Here is a 26,160-nt window from a genome sequence, read left to right as displayed (position 1 = left end):
CTTAGTTGGCTTGTTACAGGGGCTTGGGTAGTTGTAACTCCCATTTTATTTTTGGACAGACTGAATATCCTTCAGGACTTTGCTCAGTAGGGCAGACACTACAGCATGTTTTTGCAGTCGGGTCTGCATACGCTCAGCCTTATATCAGGATGTGGATGAGTGTGGCTTTTAGTGAGTACCAGAGAGCATTTCCTCAGGTAACTGTGTGAGTTTCTATAAAGGCAGAACTGACCATAAAATTTTCTTGTTTAAGTGAGTAGTCATAGACACAGTCTTATTTTCACCATGTGTTTAATGATGAACATATATTTTCTTTTGTGAGAGAAACATTTTTGTGATTTGAAGGTAATTTTCAAAATGATTTATAATTCTGGACATTTTTCAGTTTTTCTTTAAAAAAATTGTTTTAAGAACATGTAACATAAAATTTACCATCTTAAATCTATTCAAGTCTATATTTCAGGGTCATGCATGGTTGTGGCTCCCATCTGTATTCCCAGGATTTTGGAAGGCCAACACAGGAGGATCCCTGGAGCTCAAAAGTTTGAGATCAGTCTTGGCAACATATGGAGACCCCTCTATATAAAATAAATTTAGTAATAGCTAGGCATGGTGGTGTGCAGCTGTGGTACCTGCTACTTGGGACGTTGAGGAGGAGTCAAAGTTGTGCCACTACACTTTAGCTTCGGTGACAGAGTGAGACCTTGTCTCAAAAGAAAAGCTGTTCATTTCAGGGATGTTAAGTATATTCACATTGTTATGCAAAAGACTTCTAGAAACCTTACATCTTGTAAAATTTAAACTCAATACCCATTAAGTAACATCTGCTCATTTTACCCTCTCTCCTGTCCTTGACAGACAAACCTTCCACTTTGTTTTTATGATTTTGATTACTTAAGGTATCTCATATGAGTGGAATCATACAGTACCCATAATGTTCTTACTGGATTAATTCAAGTGACATAATATTCTCAATGTTCATCTTAAAATGTGACAAGATTGTTCTTTTTAAGGTGGAACGATATTCCATTGTATGTATATGTTATATTTTTTGATATGATTATAAATCAAGAGAAATTTGAGTTGCTTCAGCCTTTGGGCTTTTGTGAATACTGATGCAATAAACATAGATTTTCTTTTCTTTCTTTCTTTTTTTTTGTTTTTGTTTTTGAGATGGAGTCTTTCTCTCTCACCCAGGATGCAGTGGCACAATCTTGGCTCACTACAACCTCCACCTCCCAGGTTCAAGTGATTCTCCTGCCTCAGCCTCCTGAGTAGCTGGGATTACACGTGCCCACCACCACACTGGCTCATTTTTGTATTTTTAGTAGAGACAGGGTTTCACCATGTTAGCCAGGCTGGTCTCGAACTTCTGACCTCAGGCAATCTACCCACCTTGGCCTCCCAAAGTGCTGGGATTACAGGCATGAGCCACCAAGCCCGGCCATGGATTTTCAAATAAGTCTTCCTGGTCCTCTGTTGCATTTATTTATTTATTCATTCATTCATTCTTTCTTTCATTCCTGTGATTTATTTATTTATATATTTATTTTTGTAGAGATGGAGTCTCGCTCTGTCACCTAGACTGAAGTGCAGTAGTGTGATCTCAGCTCACTGTAACCTCTGCCTTTTGGGTTCAAGCAATTCTTCTGCTTCAGCCTCTCTAGTAAGTCGGATTACAGGTGCCCGCCAAAACGTTCAGCTAATTTTCTGTATTTTTAGTAAGATAGTGTACATTATGTTGGCCAAGCTGGTCTCAAACTCCTGACCTCAGGTGATTTCCCCACCTTGGCCTCCCAAAGTGCTAGGATTACAGGCTTAAGCCACTGCACCTGGCCTGTGTTACATATTTTGTATATAGATATACAAATGAGGAACATTAATAACATTTTAAAATAATGGCTACATCTTTGTTTTCCACCAACAACCAACATGGGTTTCATTTTTATTGCATCATCAACAGAGTTGGCATTTTTTTAAAAATATATAGTGGCCATTCTAATGGGTGTGAGATGATTTCACTGTCATTGTGGTTTTTTTTCATTTCTCTGCAAATGAGTAATTTTGTGCATCCTGTCAAATGTTTCTTCCCATTTGTGTAGTTTTTTGATGAAAGTTTTGTTTGTTCATTTATAAATCAAGTTATTGAACTTTATGGTTTAGTTTTTAGAGTTGTTGATACATTTTTAATATTAACTTTTTTCACATGTAATTTGCAAATATATTCACCCATTTTCTAAGTATGTTGTCATTCTCAAATTTTCTTTTGATGTACAGAAATTTTGACGTCTACTGTAGTTAATGGTTTCTATTCTTGTATTTGTTACTCATGCATTTAATGTCATATCTAAGAAAATGGTGTCAAGACAATGTCATGTCTTTTTCCTGTATTTTTTCTAAAAGATTTGTTAGTTTTTTATGTCTAAGTATTTTATTTAAAATATATTTTTGTATCATTCAAGAAAATAATCCAACTTTGTTTTATCGATGTTGATATTCAGTTTTCAACATCATTTTTTGAAGAGATGATTTTTCTCTATTTTGTACTCATGGCAACCTTTTGGAAGATCATTTGATCATACACAAAAGGGTTCATTCCGGAGCTCTCTATTCTGTTCTTTCATCTGTTTATCTTTGTGTCAGTATCACATTGTTTATATTACTGTAGCTTTTAACTGTAGGTTGTATTGACATCTTTGAAAAATAGTTTTTTGACCCCTGAGCAAGAATATGTTGAAGAATGTGTCTTATATTCACATATTTTTGAATTTGCCTGTTTGGCTTGTGCTTTTAATTCCTAGTTTCATTCAGTTTTTGTTAGAAAACACAAGAGTGTATAATTTTAGTGTTTTTTAATTGATTTGTTGTTGTTTTGAGACAAGATCTTATGGACATTGAGGCTGGAGTGCAGTGGCATAATTTTGGCTCACTGTAGCCTCAGCCTCCTGGGCTCAAGTTATCCTTTCACCTCAGTTTTCTGAGTAGCTAGAACTACAGACATGCACTACCATGTCTGGCTAATTGTTTGCTTATTTGTAATGTTAGGATCTCACTATGTTGCCCAGGCTAGTCTCAAACTTTTGGCCCCAGTGGATCCTCTTACCTTGGTCTCCCAAATTGTTAGGATTATAGGTGAGAGTCACTGCACCCAGTCAGTACTTTTAAATTTAATAAAACTTGGTATATGTCATAACAGAATACACCAGATGCAAGTGGGAATATTATGTATTATCTTGGTTTTGACTGGAGAGTTTTGTGTGTGTCTGTGAAGCCTAGTTGGTCTATAATATGGTTTGGATGTCCCTGTTCTCCAGACCTCATGCTGCAAGATAAATCCTCAATGTTGGATGTGGGACCTGCTGGGACACGTTTGTGTCATGGGGGCAAATTTCTCATGAATGGCTTGGTACATCCTCTTGGTAACCAAAAAGTTTACACTCCATTCAAATGAGAGCTGGTTCATTAAAAGAACCTGGGTCCTTCACCTCACACTTGCTCTGTCTCATACCATATAATATGTCCAGTTACTCTTTACCTTCTACCATGATTGTAAGTTTTTTGAGACCCTCACCAGAAGCAGATGCTGGCACACACTTCTTGTACAGTCTGCCAAAGTGCGAGCCACATAATTTTTTTCTTTATAAATTATAATCTCTGAAGTATTCCTCTGTATGCAAAATAATATAGTCTAATGTTGTCTAAGTTTTCTGTTTTTCATTTTTTCCTCTGAATTTTCTATTATTGCAAATGGGGTCTTGATGTCTACAACTATTACGTTGCTGTGTATGTCTTGCTTCAGTTGTGTCAATATTTGCTTTATATATTTTGGAGCTCTAATGTTATGTACACATATACATATAGATAGATGAATATAGTTATAGATTCCTGGTAAATTAACTCACTTTACTATAATATAATATCAGTCTTCACCTAATGGTAGTGCTGGACTTAAAGCATGTTATGTCTAATATAATTATGACCACCTCACTCAATTGTGGTTACAATTTTCATGAAATACACATTTTTTTCCTTCTGTTACTTTCAGTCTATTTGACTCAATGCTACAATGAGTCTTTTGTGGGTAGCATAACAGTATGCTTTTTAAGAAACCACTGAGGCATTCTGTAGATTTTTCTTTAGATATATTTATTTATGTATGTATTTATTTATTTTGAGACAAAGTTTCACTCTTGTTGCCAAGGCTGGAGTGCAATGGCATGATCTCAACTCACTGCAACCTCCACCTCCCACGTTCAAGTGATTCTACTGCCTCAGCCTCCTGAGTAGCTGGGATTACAGGCACCAACCACCACACCTGGCTAATTTTTTGTATTTTTAGTAGAGATGGGATTCCACCATGTTGGCCAGTCTCTTAAACTCCTGACCTCAGGTGATCTGCGTGCCTCAGGCTCCCAAAGTGCTGGGATTTCAGGCATAAGGCACTGTGCCCAGCCTCAGTTATTTTTGAGATAGGGTCTCACTCTGTCAACCAGGCTGATTTTCATGGTTCACTGGTGACTGAACCTCCAAACCTCAGATGATCCTCTCATTTTAGCCTCTCAAGTAGCTGGGTTACCAGTAAGTGCCATCACACCCAGGTAGCTTTTTTTCTGTAGAGACAGAGTTTTGCCATGTTCCCCAGGCTGGTCTTGAACTCCTGGGATCAAGTGATCAGCCTACCTTGGCCTTTGAAAGTCCTCAGATTACATTTCATTTTATTAAGCAGTTTAATTAATTTATATTTACAATGATTACTTAAAGAAATGAAGTTGTTATTACCAGTTATATTGTTATTGTTTTATGTTTTTCTTGTAGTTATATTTTTCTCATTTGCTGTTTTACTTTCTTAATTTTCATTTAATTTTGTACTGGCATGCTTTGATTATTTTTTATCTTTTCCATACTTTCTACAAATATTACCTTTGTAATCATTTTGAAAACCGGAGATTACATACATCTTAAAGTTAAAACAATATATTTTAATTTCATAACAACTTCAATTGAATACAAAAACTATGCCTCTACATTTTCTAGTTTTTGTTATAAAAATTATTTTATGTGGTGTATCTATTGACAGATTTATGCAAATTTACATATTGTTTTTTATATTTTATAAAAGAATTTTAAAGTTTTTCTGTACCGTCTTTTTTTTTTTTTTGAGACTGAGTCTTGCTTTATTGCCCAGGATGGAATGCAGTGGTGTGATCTTGGCTCACTGTAAACTCCACCAGATGTGGTGGCTCATGCCTGTAATCTCAGCACTTTGGGAGGCTGAGGTGGGTGAATCACAAGGTCAGCAGTTTGAGTCCAGCCTGTTTAACACGGTGAAACTGTGTCTCTACTAACAAATACAAAAAGTAGTCAGGTGTGCTGGTAGGCAACTGTCATCTGAGCTTCTCAGGAGGCTGAGGCAGGAGAATCACTTGAAACTGGAAGGCAGAGGTTGCAGTGAGCCGATAACACCACTATCATACTCCAGCCTGGGTAACAGAGCGAGACTCCATCTCAAAAAAAAAAAAAAAGTATGTTTCTTTATTGGAAAGATAACATATATATTTAAATAGTTTTCTGAAATAGAAAAATTTACTGTTATTTTTATTGTTTTATTTGATTGTTGTGTCTTTGTCTCTCATTTTCTCTTTCTGCCTTTTTTGTGTTTTTTTGATTTTTGTATTGATAGGCTTTCAGTTCCCTCTTATTTACTTTTGTGTAGCTCTACAGATATAATCTTAGTGGTACCAGGGGACTCCATAAAACCTCTAAAATATCAAAAAATGTATTTTAATGTGGTAAAAAATTAACTTCAGTTACATACCAAAATTATTCATCATTACAGCTGCCTTCAACTTTGTTATTGATTTTGTTAATTATATTTCTTAAGTTGTATATCCATTAACAGATGATAATAATTTCTGTACTTTTATCTTTTAAATTTAGAGAATAATTAAAAGTGTTTTCTGTACCATTATGATAATGTTAAGAAATACCATTTTTGTGAATTTGCATATCTTTTCCAGAAAGTTATGTATTTTCATATGATTATGTGTTGTTTTCTTACATTTTGTTATTTTCAGTGGAAGAAACTCCTTTCAGCATCTTTGATATGTAGGGTGTATGCAGTGCCAATATACTTCTCAGGATTTGGTTATTTTGGAAGGACTTCTTTTTATTTGATAGTACAATTTTGCTGATGGTATTATTCCCATTTGACAGCTTTTTTATTATTATTATAACTTTAACAATATCAGTTTCCTTTTGACATGCAAAAATGTTTTAAATAAATTCACTGGTTATCTCATGAGACTATGCTTATAAACGGAACATCATTTTTATCTTCAGCACCCAAAATTCTATTCTTATATGTGATTTTTGAAATTTTGCTTATTTGGGTGTTATAAATATATTTGTGTGTATCTAAGTTTGTTTTTTCAGCTTTTTCATGTTTACGTATTTTCTTGTAATAAATTTTTCAGTTATTTTTTGTACTTTTTATATCCACAATTTTTTGTGTGTGTTTATTTTAGTATTTCTTTTTGTTCTCATTTTTCTGATCTTCAATAATTGTCTGTGTTTCTGGGTTTTTTTCTGATACAGAGTCTTTTCCTGTCACCGAGGCTGGAGTGCAGTGGTGCAATCTCGGCTCACTGCAACTTCTGCCTCCTGGTTCAAGCAATTCTCCTGCCTCAGCCTCCCGAGTAGCTGGGATTACAGGTGCCTGCCACCATGCCCAGATAATTTTTTGTATTTTTAGTTCAGACGGGGTTTCACCATGTTGGGCAGGCTGATCTTGAACTCCTGACCTCAAATGATCTACCCACCTCAGCCTCTTAAAGTGCTAGGAATACAGGCATGAACCACTGTGCCTGGCCTTTTTTATTTTATTTTTGAGACAATGTTGCTCTGTTGTCCAGCCTGCATTGCAGTGGTACAATCTCCACTCACTGCAACATTCCCCTCTTGGATTCAAGCAATTATCCTGTGTCAACCTCCCAAGTACCTGAGATTACAGGTACATGCCACCATGCCCAGCTAATTTTTGTATTTTTAGCAGAAACAGGGTTTCACCATGTTGCTTAGGCTGGTCCCAAACTTCTGACGTCATGTGATTTTCCCACCTTGATCTCCCAGTGTGCTGGGATTACAGGAATGAGCCACCAACACTGGGCTGTTCAATTCATTTGGAAATTTAAAAATTACTTTATACACTTTTTATGGTTGCTTTTGAAAATTTTATAATTTTTTTGATGGGGCCATGTTGCTCTAATATTTGGTATACATTATAACCTTTGATTGAGATTAGGACATTAACAAAAAGCTACCTGTTACAGTCTTTATAATATAGCTCTGTCCTGGCATAGTCTGAAATCAATTGTCTTGACTCTAGATTCTGAGAATTCCTCAAACATGTTTGTAGGGTGTGTCTTGTTTAAAATTTTATGTTTATTGTTTAGTTAATAATAAGTAATCATTTGCTACACCCATTCCCTGTTTGGGTTACTGCAGTTTCTCTGCTTCTCTATAATTTACCTTCAGACTCAAAGTGTCATTCTAACATATATCACCTTTATTTTGGCATTTTGTGTCATGGGACATATCAACTAGTGTCTAAAAAAGCCCCTAGAAGCCAGAAATAAAGATGTATGTGCCAATATTTTTCTTGTTTTTTAAAAAAGAAACCAGGAGTTGGCAATTTACATTTTTGTGTGTATGTGTGAGACAGAGCCTCACTCTATTAACTAGTCTGGAGTGCAGTGGCATGACCTTGGCTCAGTACAATCTCTGCCTCCAGAGTTCAAGCAATTATCCTACCTTAGCCTCCCAGGTAGCTAGGATTACAGGTACCTGTTACCACCCCTAGCTAATTTTCTGTATTTTAGTAGAGATGAGGTTTCACCATGTTGGTCAGGCTGATCACCTCTGGTGGTCCTCCATCTTGTTCACTCATATTGCTGGAATTACAGGCATGAGCCATCATGCCTCGTTGGCAATTAACTTTTTTTTTAATTTTTATTTTTTGTGGTGGGGTCTCGCTCTGTACCCAGGCCAGAGTACAGTGGTGCAATCTCAGCTTACTGCAACCTCCACCCCCTGTGTTCCAGCAATTCTCATGCCTCAGCCTCCCCAGTAGCTGAGATTACAGGTGCCCATAACTAAGCCTGGCTAATTTTTTGTATTTTTAGTAGAGATGGGGTTTCACCATCTTGGCCAGGCTGGGCTTGAACTCCTGACCTCAAGTGATTCACCCACATCTGCCTCCCAAAGTGTTGGGTTTACAGACACAAGCCACCACACCAGCCCAATAATTTACTTTTAAAGGCACAGTGTTATACTGGAGATATGGAAGAGCTGTGTTGGGTATAAGTAACAGGCTTTTCTTTATCTTCTATGTGGCTCTTTGCATTGTGCTCACCTGGGACCCTTCACACACTTAATTCATGTATACATTTTTTACAAATGTATTTTGGTTAATATGTTTTTATTACATTTATATGTCCAGGAAGAAATTACAGCTTGTGGTATTTTGCCATGTCATCTTCCTTAGGTAGTCTGTGAAATTTTATAGGTTAGATTTGTAAAATATATTTATCTGAGTCTAGCAGTTGAAGTTTTGTGTTTTTATTGTCTCTTTCAGTTATTTGTTCTCATTTTGCCCAAGAACTTTGGCTAGAGCAGAACATAAAAGATTCTTTTCAAAAAATGATACTGAGAAGATATAAAAAATGTGGACATGGCAATTTACAGTTAAAAAAAGGATGTGAAAGTGTGGATGAGTGTAAGGTGCACAAAAGAGGTTATAATGGGCTTAACCAATGCTTGACAACTACCCATTGCAAAATATTTCAATGTGATAAATATGTGAAAGTCTTTCATCAATTTTCAAATTCAAACAGACAAAAGAGAAGACATACTGTAAAAAAACCTTTGAAACATAGAGAATGTGGCAAATCTTTTAACCAGTCCTCAACGCTTACTACACATAAGAAAATTCATACTGGAGAGAAACCCTACAAATGTGAAGAATGTGGCAAAGCCTTTAAGTACTCCTCTACCCTTACTACACATAAGATAATTCATACTGGAGAGAAATCCCACAAATGTGAGGAGTGTGGCAAAGCCTTTAACTGGTCCTCTCAGCTTGCTATTCATAAGATAACTCATACTGGAGAGCAACCCTACAAATGTAAAGAATGCAGCAAAGCTTTTAACCATCCCACAACCCCTTCTTCACATAAGAAAACTCATACTGGAGAGAAACCATGCAAGTGTGATAAATGTGGCAAAGCCTTTATTTTTTCCTCAACCCTTAGTAAACATGAGAAGATTCATACTGGAGAGAAACCCTACAAATGTGAAGAATGTGGCAAAACCTTCAGATGGTCCTCACACCTTACTACACATAAGAGAATTCATACTGGAGAGAAACCCTACAAATGTGAAGAATGTGGCAAAGCCTTCACCTGTTCCTCACAGCTTACTAGGCATAAGAAAATTCATGCTGGAGAGAAACCATACAAGTGTGATAAATGTGGCAAAGCCTTTATTTTTTCCTCAACCCTTAGTAAACATGAGAAGATTCATACTGGAGCGAAACCCTACAAATGTGAAGAATGTGGCAAAGCCTTCAGATGGTCCTCACACCTAACTACACATAAGATAACTCATACTAGAGAGAAACCCTACAAATGTGAAGAATGTGGCAACGGCTTTAAGTATTCCTCTACCCTTACTAAACATAAGATAATCCATACTGGAGAGAAATCCTACAAATGTGAAGAGTGTGGCAAAGCCTTTAACTGGCCCTCACAGCTTGCTATTCATAAGATAACTCATACTGGAGAGCAACCCTACAAATGTAAAGAATGTGGCAAAGCTTTTAAACATCCTGCAACCCTTTCTTCACATAACAAAGCTCATACTGGAGAGAAACCATACAAGTGTGATAAATGTGGCAAAGCCTTAATTTCATCCTCAAACCTTAGTAAACATGAGAAGATTCATACTGGAGAGAAACCCTACAAATGTGAAGAATGTGGCAAAGCCTTCACCCATTCCTCACACCTTACTAGGCATAAGAAAATTCATGCTGGAGAGAAACCATACAAGTGTTATAAATGTGGCACAGCCTTTATTTTATCCTCAACCCTTAGTGAACATGAGAAGATTCATACTGGAGAGAAACTCTACAAATGTGAAAAATGTGGCAAAGCCTTCAACCATTTTTCACACCTTACTATACATAAGACAATTCATACTGGAGAGAAATGCTATAAATGGTATAAAAACCTTTACATGGTCCTCAAGCCCCCATAAACATAGGAGAACTCATACTGGAGAGAAACCCTACAAATGTGAAGAATGTGGCAAAGCCTTTACTGCATCCTCAACTCTAAGTGAATATAAGACAATTCATACTGGAGAGAAACCTTACAAATGTGAAGAATGTGGCAAAGCTTTTAACTGGTGCTCAGACTTCAATAAACATAAGAGAATTCATAGTGGACAGAAACCAATACTGTAACAAAGCTTTATTTATTTATTTATTTATTTTTGAGATGGAGTTTCCCTCTTGTTGTCCAGGCTGGAGTGCAATGGTGCAATCTTGGCTCACCTTCACCTCCATCTCCCAGGTTCAAGCAATTCCCCTGCCACAGCCTTCCTGTGTAGCTAAGATTACAGGCATGCGCCACCACACCTGGCTAATTTTGTATTTTTAGTACAGATGGGGTTTCTCCATGTTGGTTAGGCTAGTCTTCAGCTGCCAACCTCAAGTGATCCACCCATCTCAGCCTCCCAAATTGCCAGGATTACAGGCACAAGCCACTGCACCAGGCTGACAAACCTCTTTGTAAGGAAGTTCTCAACACTTATTACACATAATTCATACTGGACAGAAAACCTACAGGTGTGAAGAATTTGGCAAAGCCTGTAACAAGTTCTCAATTTTTTTTTTCTTTTTTTGAGATGCAGTTTCACTATTGTGACCCAGGCTGGAGTGCAATGGCATGATCTTGGCTCACTGCAACCTTCGTCTCCTGGGTAGCTGGGATTACAGGTACCCACCACGACACCCAGCTAATTTTTGTAGTTTTAGTAGAGATGGGGTTTTGCCATATTTGCCAGGCTCGTCTCAAACTCCTGACTTAAGTTGATCCACCCACCTTGGCCTCCTAAAGTGCTGGGATTACAGGCATGAGCCTCCATTCCTAGCCATAAGTTCTCAATTCTTAAGAGACATGGCAATAATTCATGCTGAAGAGGAACTCTACAAACCTAAAAGATGTGACAGTGCTGTTCCCAACACCTCCAACGTTTCTATACATAAAAAAAATTATACTAGTGTGAAACTGTAGAAAAGTATAAAATGTGACAAAGCCTTTATTTGGTTGCCACACTTGATAAATATAAAAAAATAAAAAATTGTTTAAAATTATTTGTATATAGCTTTAAAAGGAGATTTTTGGAAGCATTGTAATTACATTAAAGGTATACTTCTTGAAAAAAAGTTTTTCAAAAGTGAATAATGATGTCATACAGCTTTCAAATTACTTTATGCTGTTATTTTATTCCTATTCACATGTGAAAGCATATGAGCAATTTTTGCTGCATCAGAGATACCAGAGATTCTTTTTTTATTGGGCACTATTTATAACCTTTTCTATAAAAGTAAGGACACTAAAATGTAAGATGCGTGATGAAAAGATAAGTGGAGAGGCTCATTGTAGTTAACCTATATTAAGTAAAGTATAAGCTAGGTGTTCAGACTATTTTCTACATTATGGTGGAATTATTAATTATAGTTAAAAGTATATTAAAATAAGTATATTATTAATTGTACTTTTATGTAATAAAATGCAGTATATTTAAAAATCATTAGATTACGTGTGAACTTAATTTTTTTTTTTAACATGTTAAGACTATGGTGCATTTAATGAAGCATTATTCCACTAACTTTAACCTATCCCACCTTACTCAAGGGTGTAGGTAAAAGATGGTAGCAATATACTATTTGGTACATAGTGAAATAACATCTCTAGTAATCACTTTGCCAGTGGCTTTAAACAGCAAATGAATTTAAGAATATTGTTTCCATAGGTTAGATTTTTATTCTTTTTTCTTATTGAAATTTATTATTGGTATTTGTGGGTATATAGTATGTGTATATATTTATGCCTTATATGGCATATTTTCATTCAGGCCTACAATATGTAGTAATTACATTAGGGTAAATAAGGTATCCGTCACCTCTAACATTTATACTTTTTATTACAAACAGTGTAATTATATACTTTTAGTTATTTTAAAATGTACAATTAAATTGTTATTGACTACAGTGTTATTTTTATGGTCATAATAAAAATTATACAGAAATATAAATAGAATATGACCCAGCCCAGTGGCTCATGCCTGTAATCCCAATACTTTGGGAGGCCAAGGCAGGTGGTTTCCCTGAGGTCAGGAGTTCAAGACCAGCCTGGCCAACATGGTGAAACCTCGTCTCTACTAAAAATACAAAATATAGACAGACATGGTGGCACATGGAGGCTGAGGCAGGAGAATCACTTGAACCCAGGAGATGGAGGTTGCAGTGAGATGAGATCCTGCAGCTGTGCTCCAGCCTGGGTGACAGAGTGAGACTCGATCTCAGGAAAAAAAGAAATAGAAATCCATAGAAAATCCTGAAAATTTATTAAAAAATATTTGTTATATAGTTTTCTTTGAACATGTGGTCTCTGCCTGCAAACATAGACTTTTAGTGTTAATTTGCACAGGGTTAAATATACACATATCATTCTGAAGATAAACCTTAGGTGTAAGAAAATTATGAAGTGAGTGTTTGTCTAAGTATGAGTTTCTGCTTATTTTCAGAAGAAAAGAACAATTATTGGAACAAAACTTTATTTTCATTAGGTGACTAATAAAAAACTAAACACCTCGGGAATGCTGAAAGCAAATCTATACTTTCTGCTTTGTCTTGAATTTATTAACGTAAAATTTTGTTGCTTATGGTTTAGATTCTCCCAAGAATCTCCCTATTAAAGCACAGGCAACTTAGTATCCAGAAATAACACTCTGGAGTACAACAATAAAAGCCTTCTCAAAACAGAAAACAAATAAATCTTTTTAACACTTATTTTAATGAAAATTCAACCAAAATTGAATAATTGGATGTATTTTTAATGTTCTATATGTGTGTGAATGTATAAAATCACGCATAAAGGATAAATAAAAGAAAAATGATGTTAATATTTGTAATGAATAAAACTGGACATTTGTTAATTATTATTTGTAGAGGATATCTTTTTTTATGTGGATAACAAAAGTAGCAGAAAGACTTTTTTTCCCAAAACAATAAATAGAGGACTCTAATGAGAAACATTTAATAAGCATTTAAAAGAAACTAGGGTTACTCTTTATGTTTAAAATATATGCTATTATTACACAAAATGAAACTGTTGTAATCCAACTTTAGAAGCAAAGAATAGACTTAAATTGTTGAACATAGAAAAAATTATATACATATATATTTGGCAGAATAGGGTTAGGCACTGTGATATGTGAAACAAATATTAGGAAATAAACTATGTTATTCTTTAGATATAGTCTGAAGAATGTAAATGAAAATTCTGTAATTCCTTTTTGCCTGCAACAAACTTGAATTTATAACAAAGTATTTTGGTAAATATGGAGTGCCTACTACTTGTGTAATTTACTTCAGGCATACCATGCAAATTCTAGCATATTGTCCTAAATATCTGAATCTAAATTTACAGACAATTTGAAATAGAAAATAGAAAGTAAAAATGTATAGGGAGAGTGACATCAATAAGGTTAAAAGAGCCCTATTTTCATATTTCCTTAAAGCAAAAAAAATCAGCCATCCCTGATGCCTTTATTGGCTGAGTGCTGTGGCTGATGCCTTTAATCCCAGCACTTTGGGAGGCTGAGGCAGGCAGATCACGAGGTCAGGAATTCAAGACCAGCCTGGCAAACATGGTGAAACCCTATCTCTACTAAAAATACAAAACAATTAGGCAGTTGTGGTGGCACACACCTGTAATCCTAGCTACTCAGGAGGCTGAGGCAGGAGAATTGCCTGAACTCGGGAGGCAGAGTTTGCAGAGAGTTGAGATGGCACCACTGCACTCCAGCCTAAATGACAGAGTGAGACTCTATCTCAGAGGAAAAAAAAAATGCCTTTATTAGAGAACCAGTCATTATGGCTCACACCTGTAATGACAGCTACATGGTACATTAAGGTTGGAGAATTGCTTCAGGCCAGGATTTCGAGACCAGCCTTGGTTATGAAGCAAGACGTCATCTCCAAAATAAGGGCCTCTATGAGAGATTTGAGATCCAGGGAGGGAGTTGTGAAACACTGTTAAAGCTTAAGGTTGAGAAGTGTTCTATTCGGAAGGCAGGCCCTCATTCAGGTGGAAAACTACATGACCCCTGTTCTTGGCTACAGACTAGGATAGGGTTCACCCAACTTGATCCCACTGAGAATTCTGAACTTACTCTGTAATTATCCCAAACTCCTACCAGCCACAGTCTGGCCAAGGTCCTGCCATTCCAGAGACCTGGAGGAAGGCACCCATTTACAGCCATGTAGGCAGGCCTGCAGACCTTGGCCTTTACCAGGGTCTGTGAAGCAGTTCAATGACTCAGTTTCAGTTACCTGAGCCTCAGTTTATGATCAGTTCTGCCTACATAGAAACCCACACAGTTACCTGAGGAAATGTTCTCTGGTACTCAGTGAAAGCTACACTCATCCACATCCTGATATGAGGCCCACTATATGCAGACCCGACTGCAAAAACCTGCCCTAGTGTCTGCCCTATGGAGCAAAGTCCTGAAAAACATGTGGTCTGTTCACAAATAAAATGGGAATTACAACTATCCAAGCCCCTGTAACAAGCCAACTAATGGTGGACCCTAAAGCAGACCCAGCAGCCTTGTGACCAAGCTGCAACCCCTCTTCACTACAAATTCAGAGAACATATCATCACCCTAAGGGTCCAACAAAAGATTTTTATCTTCTGAAATCAGTTTATGAAAATTTGAAGAGGTGTTTGCTCCATCAAATTCAGACACCAATATAAAACTATATTTTGCCCATTGTCAATGCTTCTATTTTAATCTAGCACTGGATGTATGTGGCAGAAGAATTAGTTGAAAAAAGTTAATCCATTGAAATTAAAGAAAAATAAGTAAAAAGTTGCAGTTTGTAGATCATACAATTTTATATTTAAGAAACCATAAACAGGGCCGAGCGCGGTGGCTCATGCCTGTAATCCCAGCACTTTGGGAGGCCGATGCAGGTGGATCACGAGGTCAGGAGATCGAGACCATCCTGGCTAACATGGTGAAACCCCGTCTCTACTAAAAAAAAAAAAAAAAAAAAAAAATACAAAAAATTAGCCAGGCACGGCAGCGGGCGTCTATAGTCCCAGCTACTCCAGAGGCTGAGGCAGGAAAATGGTGTGAACCTGGGAGGTGGAGCTTGAAGTGAGTTGAGATTGTGACACTGAACCCCAGCCTGGGTGACAAAATGAGACTCTGTCTCAAAAATAAACACAAAGAAACCATAAACAGTATATTAAAACCTGTCTAAACTAAATACACTCAGTAAATTAGCAAAATATAAAATTAACATACAAGTATATGTATGATTTCATACACTTAAAACTATCCGATAAAATACAGGAAGAGGCTGGGCATGGTAGCTCATGTCTGCCATCCCAGCACTTTGGGAGGCTGAGGGGGGTCGATCATCTGAGTTCAGGAGTTCAAGACCAGCCTGGCCAACATGGTGAAAGTCTATCTGTACTAAAAATATAAAAATTAGCTGGGCCTGGTGGTGGGCACCTGCAATCTCTTCTAGTTGGGAGGCTGAGGCAAGAGAATTGCTTGAATGCAGGAGGAGGAGTTTGCAGTAAGCCAAGATCATGCCACTGCACTCCAGCCTGGGTAACAGTGCAAGACTCTATCTCTAAAGGAAAAAAAAAAAGAAAGAAATCTTATTTGCTATAGTATTAAATAATAAATGTCTGAGAAAAAATTTAACCAAGGAGGTAAAAAAATCTTCACAATAAAAAAATGAAAAAAATTAGGGAAGATCCAAATAAATTTTAAAATATTTTATGTCTATGAATTGAAAATAAATATTACTAATGTGCCATATTATCCGAAGTGATCTATAGATTCAATATAATTCCAATCAAAATTGCAGTGCTATTTTTTTCACAGTAATGGAAAATATAATTCTAAAATTTACACGAAACTAAAATAAACTTTGAATAGCCAAAGCAATCAAGGAAAAAGAGCAAAGCAGAAGGATATCATACTTATAATTTCAAACTATATTTCAAGACTAGCAATAAAAACAGAAAGGACTGTGCAGAAAAATGAACAAAAAAATGCAAAAGAAACTACTGCTCTCATACATTTCAAATCTGATGCAAAAAAAACTTAAAAAGAGTTTTAGTTTCTCAAAATCATGCAAATATTTGTGAGTCCCACAAACAATAAAAAAGCAGCCAGATTGTGCAGTCTCTTATATGCCATGAAGAGGAATTTTGCTTTCAGTATAAACCTGAAGGAAGCTCACTGAAAGAAAAGTAGAATCCTTAGAGAATTTACAAGCATAAAGCAGGGCTGAGTGTGGTGGCTCACGCCTGTTATTTCAGTACTTTGGGAGGCTGAGGTGGGTAAATCACCTGAGTTTGGAAGTTCGAGAACAGCCCGACCAACATGGAGAAACCCCATCTCTACTAAAAATATAGCATTAGCCGGGCATGGTGGTGCATGCCTGTAATCCCAGCTACTAGAAAAACTGAGTCAGGAGAATCACTTGAACCTGGGAGGTGGAGACTGTGGTGAGCAAAGATCACACCATTGCACTCCAGCCTGGGCAATGAGAGTGAAACACCATCTCAAAAAAAAAAAAAACAAAAAGCATAACAAAAAAGATGCCCCTTTCTGAGAGCAAAATTAAAAAAACTAAAACAAACAAAAAACCCCAGATGCCCAGGAACTATTTCCTTTGGAACTCAGCTTCCCCAATCACATTCTAAGGACTGGCTTTCTCTTTGACCTTGGGACCTCTTATCTGTGTCATCTGTTGTATTCATTTTCACTCGCACCTACCTGGGGCTATGGCAATCATCTCATGTCTCTTCATAGTCAAAGGTTTTTTTCCTTGCTCTGGACAAGTGATCAGGTCTGGCTTAGAGAAAACAATAGCTGTTTTATTAAGAATAAATAACATGAATCTTGCTCATATTCTCCAACTACAAGCTAGTAATGTGCTCAGCAGAGAGGATGTGATAAAATATAATAGTAAATTGATACCAAAATACTAAATTATAAAAGAAATTTCTAAATATTTAGAAAATACTTTCAATTTGTAGGTTTCTTAATTTTCATACCTGGTACTACTGAATCAAAAATTGGTGGTGGCAATTAGATTTTCAGGCGGGGCAACAATATTTTATGCCACTAAATTTCTGGAAGTACCACTAATTTAGAGTAAAGAATACAGCTTATCTCAGTACTGTGGAAAGTTTGGATTAAGATAAAACATATTGAAGAAATTCTTTCCTATATTACCAAATTCTGAAGATTTTACAAATAAAGGGGGATCTGAAACTCTTTTTTTTTTTGAGATGAAGTCTCACTCTGTTGCTCAGGCTGAAGTGCAATGGCCCAATCTTGGCTCACTGCAACCTCTGCCTCTCAGGTTCAAGCAATTCTCTCCCTCAGCCTACTGAGTAGCTAGGAATACAGGTGCCCACCACCATGCCTGGCTAATTTTTTGTATTTTTAGTAGAGACGGGGTTTCAGCATCTTGTCCAGCCTGGTCTTGAACTCCTGACCTTGTGATCCACCTGCCTCGGCCTCCCAAAGTGTTGGGATTACAGACATGAACCATCATGCCCAGAGCTGAAACTCTTTTATGCAAAGAATAAATTACTATAATATATTCTATAAAAAAGAGAAATAATATACTCTTCAGAGTATATTATGAATTATATATTAATGCTATCTTCACCAAAAAAGACCAGGTGTCTGTAGTTCCGTAGCATCACATCCCTATAACAATTTCACTGTGCAGTGTATAGGCAATGCCACTTTTCCAGAGAGAATTCTATGGCCACATCTCTAAATTGCAGTGGTCCCTGAAAAACACACACACGCACATTTTCACCTCGTGGCCATAGGCAGAATTTTTTATTTGACTTAAGATGAAATGAGAGAGTAAAGAGAACTGGTTCTGACTTATTCGACTGACTAAAGTTGTCCAATAAAATAATATCAACACAGAAATATTCTCTAATATATCCTCTAACTCTGAGAAAAAAGAGCAGCATAACATCCACAATATCAGTTCCTATATTTTTCCATATAATAAAATATAAAATTAAGGCCATAAACATAAACATGTACATTTTTGAGTGCTATATTTACATCATACAGAATGAGTTGTGAATATTTTTCAAATGGAAAAGACATGTTGAGTTAGAAGGCACCTCTCAAATTTTTTGTTTTGTTTTGTTTTGTTCTGAGACAGGGTTTTGATCTAGTTGCCCAGGCTGAAGTGCAGTGATGCAATCTTGGCTCACTGCAACCTATGTCTCCCAGGCTCAAGCGATTCTCCGGCCTCAGCCTCCTGAGTAGCTGGGATTACAGGCATGCACAACCATACCCAGATAATTTTGTATTTTTAGTAGAGACGGGGTTTTCTCTATGTTGGCCAGGCTGGACTCAAAATCCTGACATCATGTGATCCACCCACCTCGGCCTCCCAACGTGGTAAGATTGCATGCTTGAGAACAGCACTTGGCCGATTTTTTGAATTTCTAACAAGCTCACCAGTAATGCCAATGTTTTTGGCCCAAGCAGGATATTTTGGCAGACATCCAGTAAGTGGAAGAGCCCGTGTTTTTCCCAGTTTTTCTAGCCTGTAAGCAAAGATAAAAGCCTTCATTTTCCAAAGAAAATTATGTAGAAAAAATTAGAAAAAAGAACAGCTGCCAGATTAAATGTGATGGTTTATGCACATCCACTGCATAAAGATACTTAATGATGAAGAGAAAAATAATTAACTCTGTAGTGAAAATAATTCATCAGAGAGCTATTCCACCAAGTGAATCATTAACCACTAACTGCACTAGGACAAATTTTTATGATGTGCTAATTCACATAGAAGAACACAGCATCAGTGTTGAAATATTTCTCCCAAAAGAAGTAAATTATAGTCTGAATTTAACCATAAAAAAAATCAGTTGTATGCAAACTTCAAAATCCAGATAACTCCTATGTTGTGTAATTTTAATAGTAATTTTAAATAGGCTTCATTTGGCAACCTAGAAAACAGTTATCTCCAAATAATTTTTTTCAGAACTTTCTGGTTAATAAATTCCATTTCATTTAAATAAACATTTTCTTAATCCTGTTCTGCATAGAGCTAATGGAACACACAGATGGAGCCTCAACATGACATGTTCTCCATGTGTACTATGGACCACAGGTTTCCCCAATAGAGATCTTGAGTACCCACATCTTTCCCTGTTCAACAGCCACAAAGGGAACGTTTTTAATACTGTGTATCATAAATTGTAGAGAAGGCTACTGGATATTGGAAAGATACATTTCTCAGAGACTCTTGATTATCATAAGAATTTTAAGAAGTAGTTAAATCAAACTCATTAAGGAGGAAAAACACAAGTAGAGAAATAAACTTTTGTAAGTACTAAATTCATGGCAGTCCAGGAGGCAGAGTGGACACAGCTCTTCATCTGACACCTGTTTACCTGAAGAAAAGCCATTTTTTTCTCTCTTCTCTTTCTCTGGAATTTCTTCTCAGATGAGATTCTCTGGATAAATTACACATGCGTCTTGAGAATATGCCTTTAAAGGTGTCAGTACCACACATGTACCTGCTAGCATGACATCAACTGACAGAAAAAGTCCACTCATTTCTGTCCTTTAAAACAGAAGAGATTCAGGAACAATGAGCTGCTCCATGAAGATAACAATATAAGTTTCTCCTTTTCTGTCCCCAGTTGCCCTCCCCTGCCACAGACACCAGCAATTTCTGCTACAGTAATGCAAATATGTGCCACACTGACCTGTCCCTACCAAACCCAAACAGAACTGCCCCTGTGACCACACTTTAGGGCATAGTTGGAACTTAACTCTCATGAATGTATTTTGAAACCCTCATACTTGATTCTGACCTCACCTTAGAGTCACATGAGGCCCTTCATTAAAGTAACATGGAGCCAGATGCGGTGGCTTACACCTGTAGTCCCAGCACTCAGGGAGGCAGAGGCAGGATGATAGCTTGAGTCCAGGAGTTCGAGACCTTCCTGGGCAATATAGCGAGACCCTGTTCTCCACAAAAAGGAAAAAAAAAAAAGGCAAAAAAAAACAACATGGATATTTCTACCCACAACAATAAACAGAAGCTGTGGGGAGGGCACAAGAGGTTTCTGCAAATTGGCGTTGTGATCCTAATGAGAAGCCTGGGCTGATAACCACTGAGCTAATCATTGCCTCTCAAGCTTTAACGAGCTTATAATTCACTTGGTAATTTTAGCTCCACTTTATGTAATGTGATTCTGCAGGTTTGAAAAGGGTCCATGAATGGGTGTTTTAAACAAGTTCCCTGTCAATGCAGATGTTTCTTCCACTGGGCTTATTATTAGCATTAGTTAGAGAAAGCAGGCACAGCACAGGGTTCCTTGCACTTAGAACTCTTGTCACAACCAAATATTTCTTGTACAAATAAGGACAACCCATCTCCATCCTAAAGTTTCCTATTCTTTGATGGCTCTTTAAAGTTTACAGAGGAAACAAAAGGCAGCAATGTCTGAATAAGTCTGTATTTAAAAAACATGTACACATGTACTAATGCAATGTTTATTAAGCAGGTACTATGTGCTCAAGAGTATGATATGGAGCACTGTGCTGGGCGTAACACATTATGTGATTTAATTCTCATAACACCCTGGGAGCTGGTACTAAGGGTTTAATAATTTCCAAGATTTAGATAAAGGGCCCAGCATTTTTATTTCTTCTTCTGTTTCTCAGTTAGCAAATTTTTTAAAAAACTGTAAAGAATAAAAGCTAAATATAGACAGATGAAAGAGACATAGAAAGGAAGAGTTTAATGTAGTTTAGAGAAAATTGTATTCTGTTTATATTTACTTTTTTGTGACTTGTGGAGCAACTACTGGAACTGCAGGAAAAGAAAACAAGTTGCTAAATAGAATGTCTCTGCAAGCACTGGTTTTAACAGAAAATTTAAAAACTAAGACCCTACAATACATACTTTATTTTTCCCATTTATCTGCTTTTGGGTTTCAGGAAATTGTGAGCACCAGCTCTAGAAAGGCAGCAGGATTCACCAGCCAAAACTCTGATCTCTACTAATCAGTTCTGAGAGCAAGACTCCAGGTTAGATTCAGATCTAAATAAGGCCTCCAACAAGTGTGAATATGAACAGGTCTGGAACAGGGTAAGGACCCTATAGAATTCTGTTCTCTATGCCACTGGGGTAATACCAGTTTTGTTATTTCTAAGCTTACATGAAAGAAACTTAAATCCTAGACTTTCTCTAATTTTAATCTTTTCTAGCAACTGCCCTGTCAACTTTATACCATATACTAATATGCAATTTAAACAAATCCCTTCAGGTTTTCCAGTGTAATTTTATTAGAAAATAAATACCATACACTTAACAAGGTAAAAAAATAGATATTATATGGCTGGGCATGGTGGCTCATGCCCGTAATCCCAGCACTTTGGGTGACCAAGTTGGCTGGATCACAAGGTCAGGAGTTCCAGGCCAGCCTGACTAAGATGGTCAAACCCTGTCTTTACTAAAAATACAAAAATTAGCCAGGTGCGGTGGCAGGCATCTGTAATCCTAGCTACTCAAGAGGCTGAGGCAGGAGAATTGCTTGAACCCGGGTGGTAGAGGTTGCAATGAGCCAAGATTGAGCCACTGCACTCCAGCCTTGGTGACAGAGTAAGACTCCATTTCAAAAATAAAAAAAGAAATTATAGCAATTCTTCTGTTCATAAATATCATTCAGGTGTAGACATCAGAAGTCACAACAATATAAAGAAAGCAGCCTAAGTAAAGCCCAAGATTTTGGACACATCTGCTTATTGTACCAACCATATAATGCATAACTTAATTATTTATCCAGCTGCTAGTCTAGACTAAACGTTTCTGGATTGTAGGAACCATGACTGCTTCATTTTTCTTAATGGCCATATGAAATGGAAGCAACTAGTTTATCTATTTAGGTCTCCAGATCTCCTCCTTGTTTATCATCCAAGTACCAGAAAACTGGATAAACTCTCATCTGGGTACCAACCAATGGCACTTCTTCTATGAGGGGATGAACAAACACAGAATGACTCATTTCTCTTACACTGAGACAGAAGCAGAATTAACCATTCTTGTCAGCCTGACATAATTCTGCTCTGGACATCCTCAAATGCCTCAACGACACCTACGTGATTGTGAGAGAATTCCCAGTGATGCAGGGCTGATGGTCAATGATAAGCCAGGCTGGAGAGACTCAGGCTGAATGTAAATGGAATAGGGAATTACGCTGGTGGAGCTCCAGAACCTGGATTACCATTCTGATTTGCTAGCTCTTGGGTAAGAGAAAGAACTAAAATATTCTACACTCTAGTATCACATTTTACAGGTAAATATAGTTGTGGTCATGGCTCTGGATATTTTGTGGACTTCACCTCTCACTCCTAAGATGCTTATTTACACTTACAGATTCTGGCATCAGATGCTATTTCCTCCTGGAGCCTCTCACATAACTAGCAGGTCAATGAACAAGATGTAAAAAAACCTCAAAATGCCACACTCCCAAAAGGGGGCTGTAAGATGTCTATGTTGATATCTAAAAATGCAGAAAATTTCTTTTGTTTGTTTTCTGTACATTCTCAATCCAATATCTGGCCATTTTTGTAAATCCCAGGCAGAGGCCAGAATTTATCTGCAGATTCTAGGTAGGATCCACCTGGCTCTGCATCCTTTGGTGTTACAGCAAGTGGAGTACAAAGGAGGGATCCCCTCATAGAGGCTGCTCTAGCACATTCTAAATGATAAGTCTACATAAAAAAAAAAAGCTGACACAACATGAATATAAGTAGAGAGTTTATTTGGGTCAAGTTTAAGGGTTATAACCTGGGAGCAAAGATTCAATTTGCCTGGAATCTACACTTTGATTCACAGCAGTTACAAGCAGATTTGTAAAGACAACAAGAGAAGGACAGAGAGTGGGCTGATACAAAGTTGTTTGTTGGAAATTTTTATTTATATACAGATATGGCATTGATTATTGATTAGATATATATCGTTATGGTTTAGGGTATGGGATATACTGTCCAATGTGGCATTATTTGTTTAACTTATAGGTACTTGTGCCAATAGTGAACAGTTTCAAGAGATGAATACATAGTTCAAAGAGGGGAGAAATAACTGCACTTTTATTTTAATGTCTCTCTGAGTTTGATAACCAAAAGGACTTGAATTTTTTAGATAAAAGTTTTTTGCTTCCCAAATCTCACAACCTGGATTCAAAATGTGGAGCTACAGATTTAGGCCTGAATGGCTGGAGTAGGAGCAGGTGTTACCTGCACATTTGTGAGCACTTTAGCAAGAGGAGGAAGGGGAACATGGAGATTCTCATGTCTCTATGTCTACACAGTGCACACATGTTATTCTGATTGGGTTTCTGGTCTATATAGTTTCTATATCAGTGTCACATCTGAAGATACATGAGTCATTGGAAGAGGTAAAATGGTTAATTGCTCCCCTGTGAAGTTTGTAGAAATGTGGTCTAGCCTCTCTGGAAGTGACTGTAGAAGACTATAGATTCCAAATAGGCAGAGACACAATTCTGCCTGCATATTTAGGGGACAGCATGCACTTTGCAACACAAGTGTGAGTTGACTGGAAGCCTGAGAGAAAAAGTCTTCTCTAGAGAAAATCCTGGTTGGCACCTTATGCGTTTATATCATGTCTGGTAATTCTAGACAGTGTTTGGAATCAATAATTAAAAGAAAAATTTTTGCCAGGTGTGGTTGCTCATGCCTGTAATCCCAGCACTTTGGGAGGCTGAGGCAGGTGGATCACGAGGTCAGGAGTTCAAGAGCAGCCTGGCCAATGTAGTGAAACTCCATCTGTACTAAAAATACAAAAAAAATAGCCAGGCGCAGTGGCAGGTGACAGTAATCTTAGCTACTAGGGAGGCCGAGGCAGGAGAATTACTTGAACTCAGAGGGCAGGGGTTGCAGGGAGCCGAGATCATGCCACTGCACTACAGCCTGGGTGACAGAGTGAGACTCCGTCTCAAAAAAAAAAAAAAAGAAAGAAAGGAAAAGAAAAATTTTCTCAAGCCCTAGAGAAACTCTACAATAATAGAACAGAAAGAAAACGGTTCTATTACACAAGTGAACTTGAATGTCACATGTGTCATCATCAATCTGCTTAAGAGGCTGCAGACAGAAAGATAGTCACCATAATTACTTCACAAGTAGACTAAAGAGGCCATCTCTGTATGCTAATTCCTTATATTCAATACAAATAAACTTTTCCCATTTAAAAGAAGTGGCTCTGTACTCCTTGGCACTGGATGCTTTCTCCTGGTTGCTAGTGTCCTCTCTTGACCTCTACCATCTGCCACTGAGGCACAACCCAGAGCACAGCTCACAATTTATATGAACACCATTCACCACAGCAGCACTCTAGTGTCACATCAGTGAATAAGGCCTGAGCTGCAGGAGGAGAGCACGCAGGCCTCCTGGGTAGAATTGCACCTTCACAATAATGGGAATGTGAGCAGTGGTTCAGCCTCCATTTCTATTTATAATGGTGATGTGGAAAAAATACTGCTGAATTTCCAACATGAGTCCATACAGAGATGGACTCTATATAGAGTCCATACAGAGAAGCTCCCCTCATTCAGACACCATGAGATATGAATAGGGCTTTTGAAACAAACACAAAAGCATTGGAGAGAAAAACAGATCTTGATCAGAGCAAGATTATTTTGAGGAAAAAAAGTTAAAAAGATCTTAAGAAAAAGTTCAGATTAGATGTAAGATTGATCAAGTCAGTCAGAAAATATTCCCCTAAAAGCAATTTCTCTCTAAACACCCAAAGTGCACAGCTGCTCTCAGCATGAGAAACATGAGCATTATGAAGAAAGGGGGCAGATTTTCAGAAGAATTTTATCAAGTTTTTGTTCCATCTCTGCTGCTGTCTCCTCTCCTAGCCATTGAATGGAGGTTCTATATTGAAATACATCTGACAACTTCCAACAATACTTTTTGATGAAAAAATAGAATCTGACTGTGTTCATATAGTGGAATACATTAGAACTTGCAACATAAGTAACTGAAGAGCTATTATGAATTTTGGGTGGACATATCACCTGTCTTTATTTGTCCTGTAATAGCAGCATACCAATTTAGTGAAATAAAATATACTAAAATTGTGTTTACTCATAATTATCCCTATAGAATAAAGTAATAAACATGTAAGCCTAATATCTACTGTAACAGCTTGGTAGTAAATTTTCTTTAGATATTACATATAAATATCTAAGTATGAATAATTTTAATAAACTAGTCTTAATGTATGCAGCATTTTTAAAATTGCAACTATAGCCAGGAGTGGTGTCTCACGCCTGTAATCCCAGCACTTTGTGAGGCTGAAGCATGCAGATCACGAGGTCAGGAGTTCAAGACCAGCCTGGCCAATATGGTGAATCGCCATCTCTACTAAAAATACAAACAAAAAAAAATCAGGCATGGTGGAGTGTGCCTGTCATCCCAGCTACCCAGGAGGCTGAGACAGAAGAATCGCTTGAACCCAGGAGGCAGAGATTGCAGTGAGCTGAGATCAAGCCAGTGCACTCCAGCCTGGGTGAAAGAGTGAGACTCTGTCTCTAAATAACTAAATAGCAACTATACTTCAATTAAAACACTTTATATTTCAAAACTATAAATAACAATATTAAAATAACAATTAAAATGATTCATTTGAAATCAGCATTGCAGCTTTACATTCATACAATTTTAGAAAATACTGTTTATGGCTCACACCTATAATCCCAG

General features: G+C 37.1%; 1 protein-coding gene across 1 annotated transcript in view; it reads left to right on the top strand.

Annotated features, from left to right (window-relative positions):
* LOC101136009 (zinc finger protein 486-like) overlaps positions 1-13,663 on the top strand; it is a 30,885-nt gene extending 17,222 nt beyond the window's left edge. Inside the window, exons 4-5 of the mRNA XM_055372297.2 lie at positions 8,633-10,237; positions 10,314-13,663. Coding sequence (XP_055228272.1) covers positions 8,633-10,237; positions 10,314-10,519 — 1,811 coding nt within the window. The 3' untranslated portion in view covers positions 10,520-13,663. The remainder of the gene's footprint in view (positions 1-8,632; positions 10,238-10,313) is intronic.
* Positions 13,664-26,160: the final 12,497 nt, after the last annotated feature.

The sequence above is a fragment of the Gorilla gorilla genome, chromosome 20, assembly GCF_029281585.2.
Source record: "Gorilla gorilla gorilla isolate KB3781 chromosome 20, NHGRI_mGorGor1-v2.1_pri, whole genome shotgun sequence".
NCBI classification, from domain to species: Eukaryota; Metazoa; Chordata; class Mammalia; order Primates; family Hominidae; genus Gorilla; species Gorilla gorilla.
This window is presented reverse-complemented; position numbering and strand designations above follow the sequence as displayed.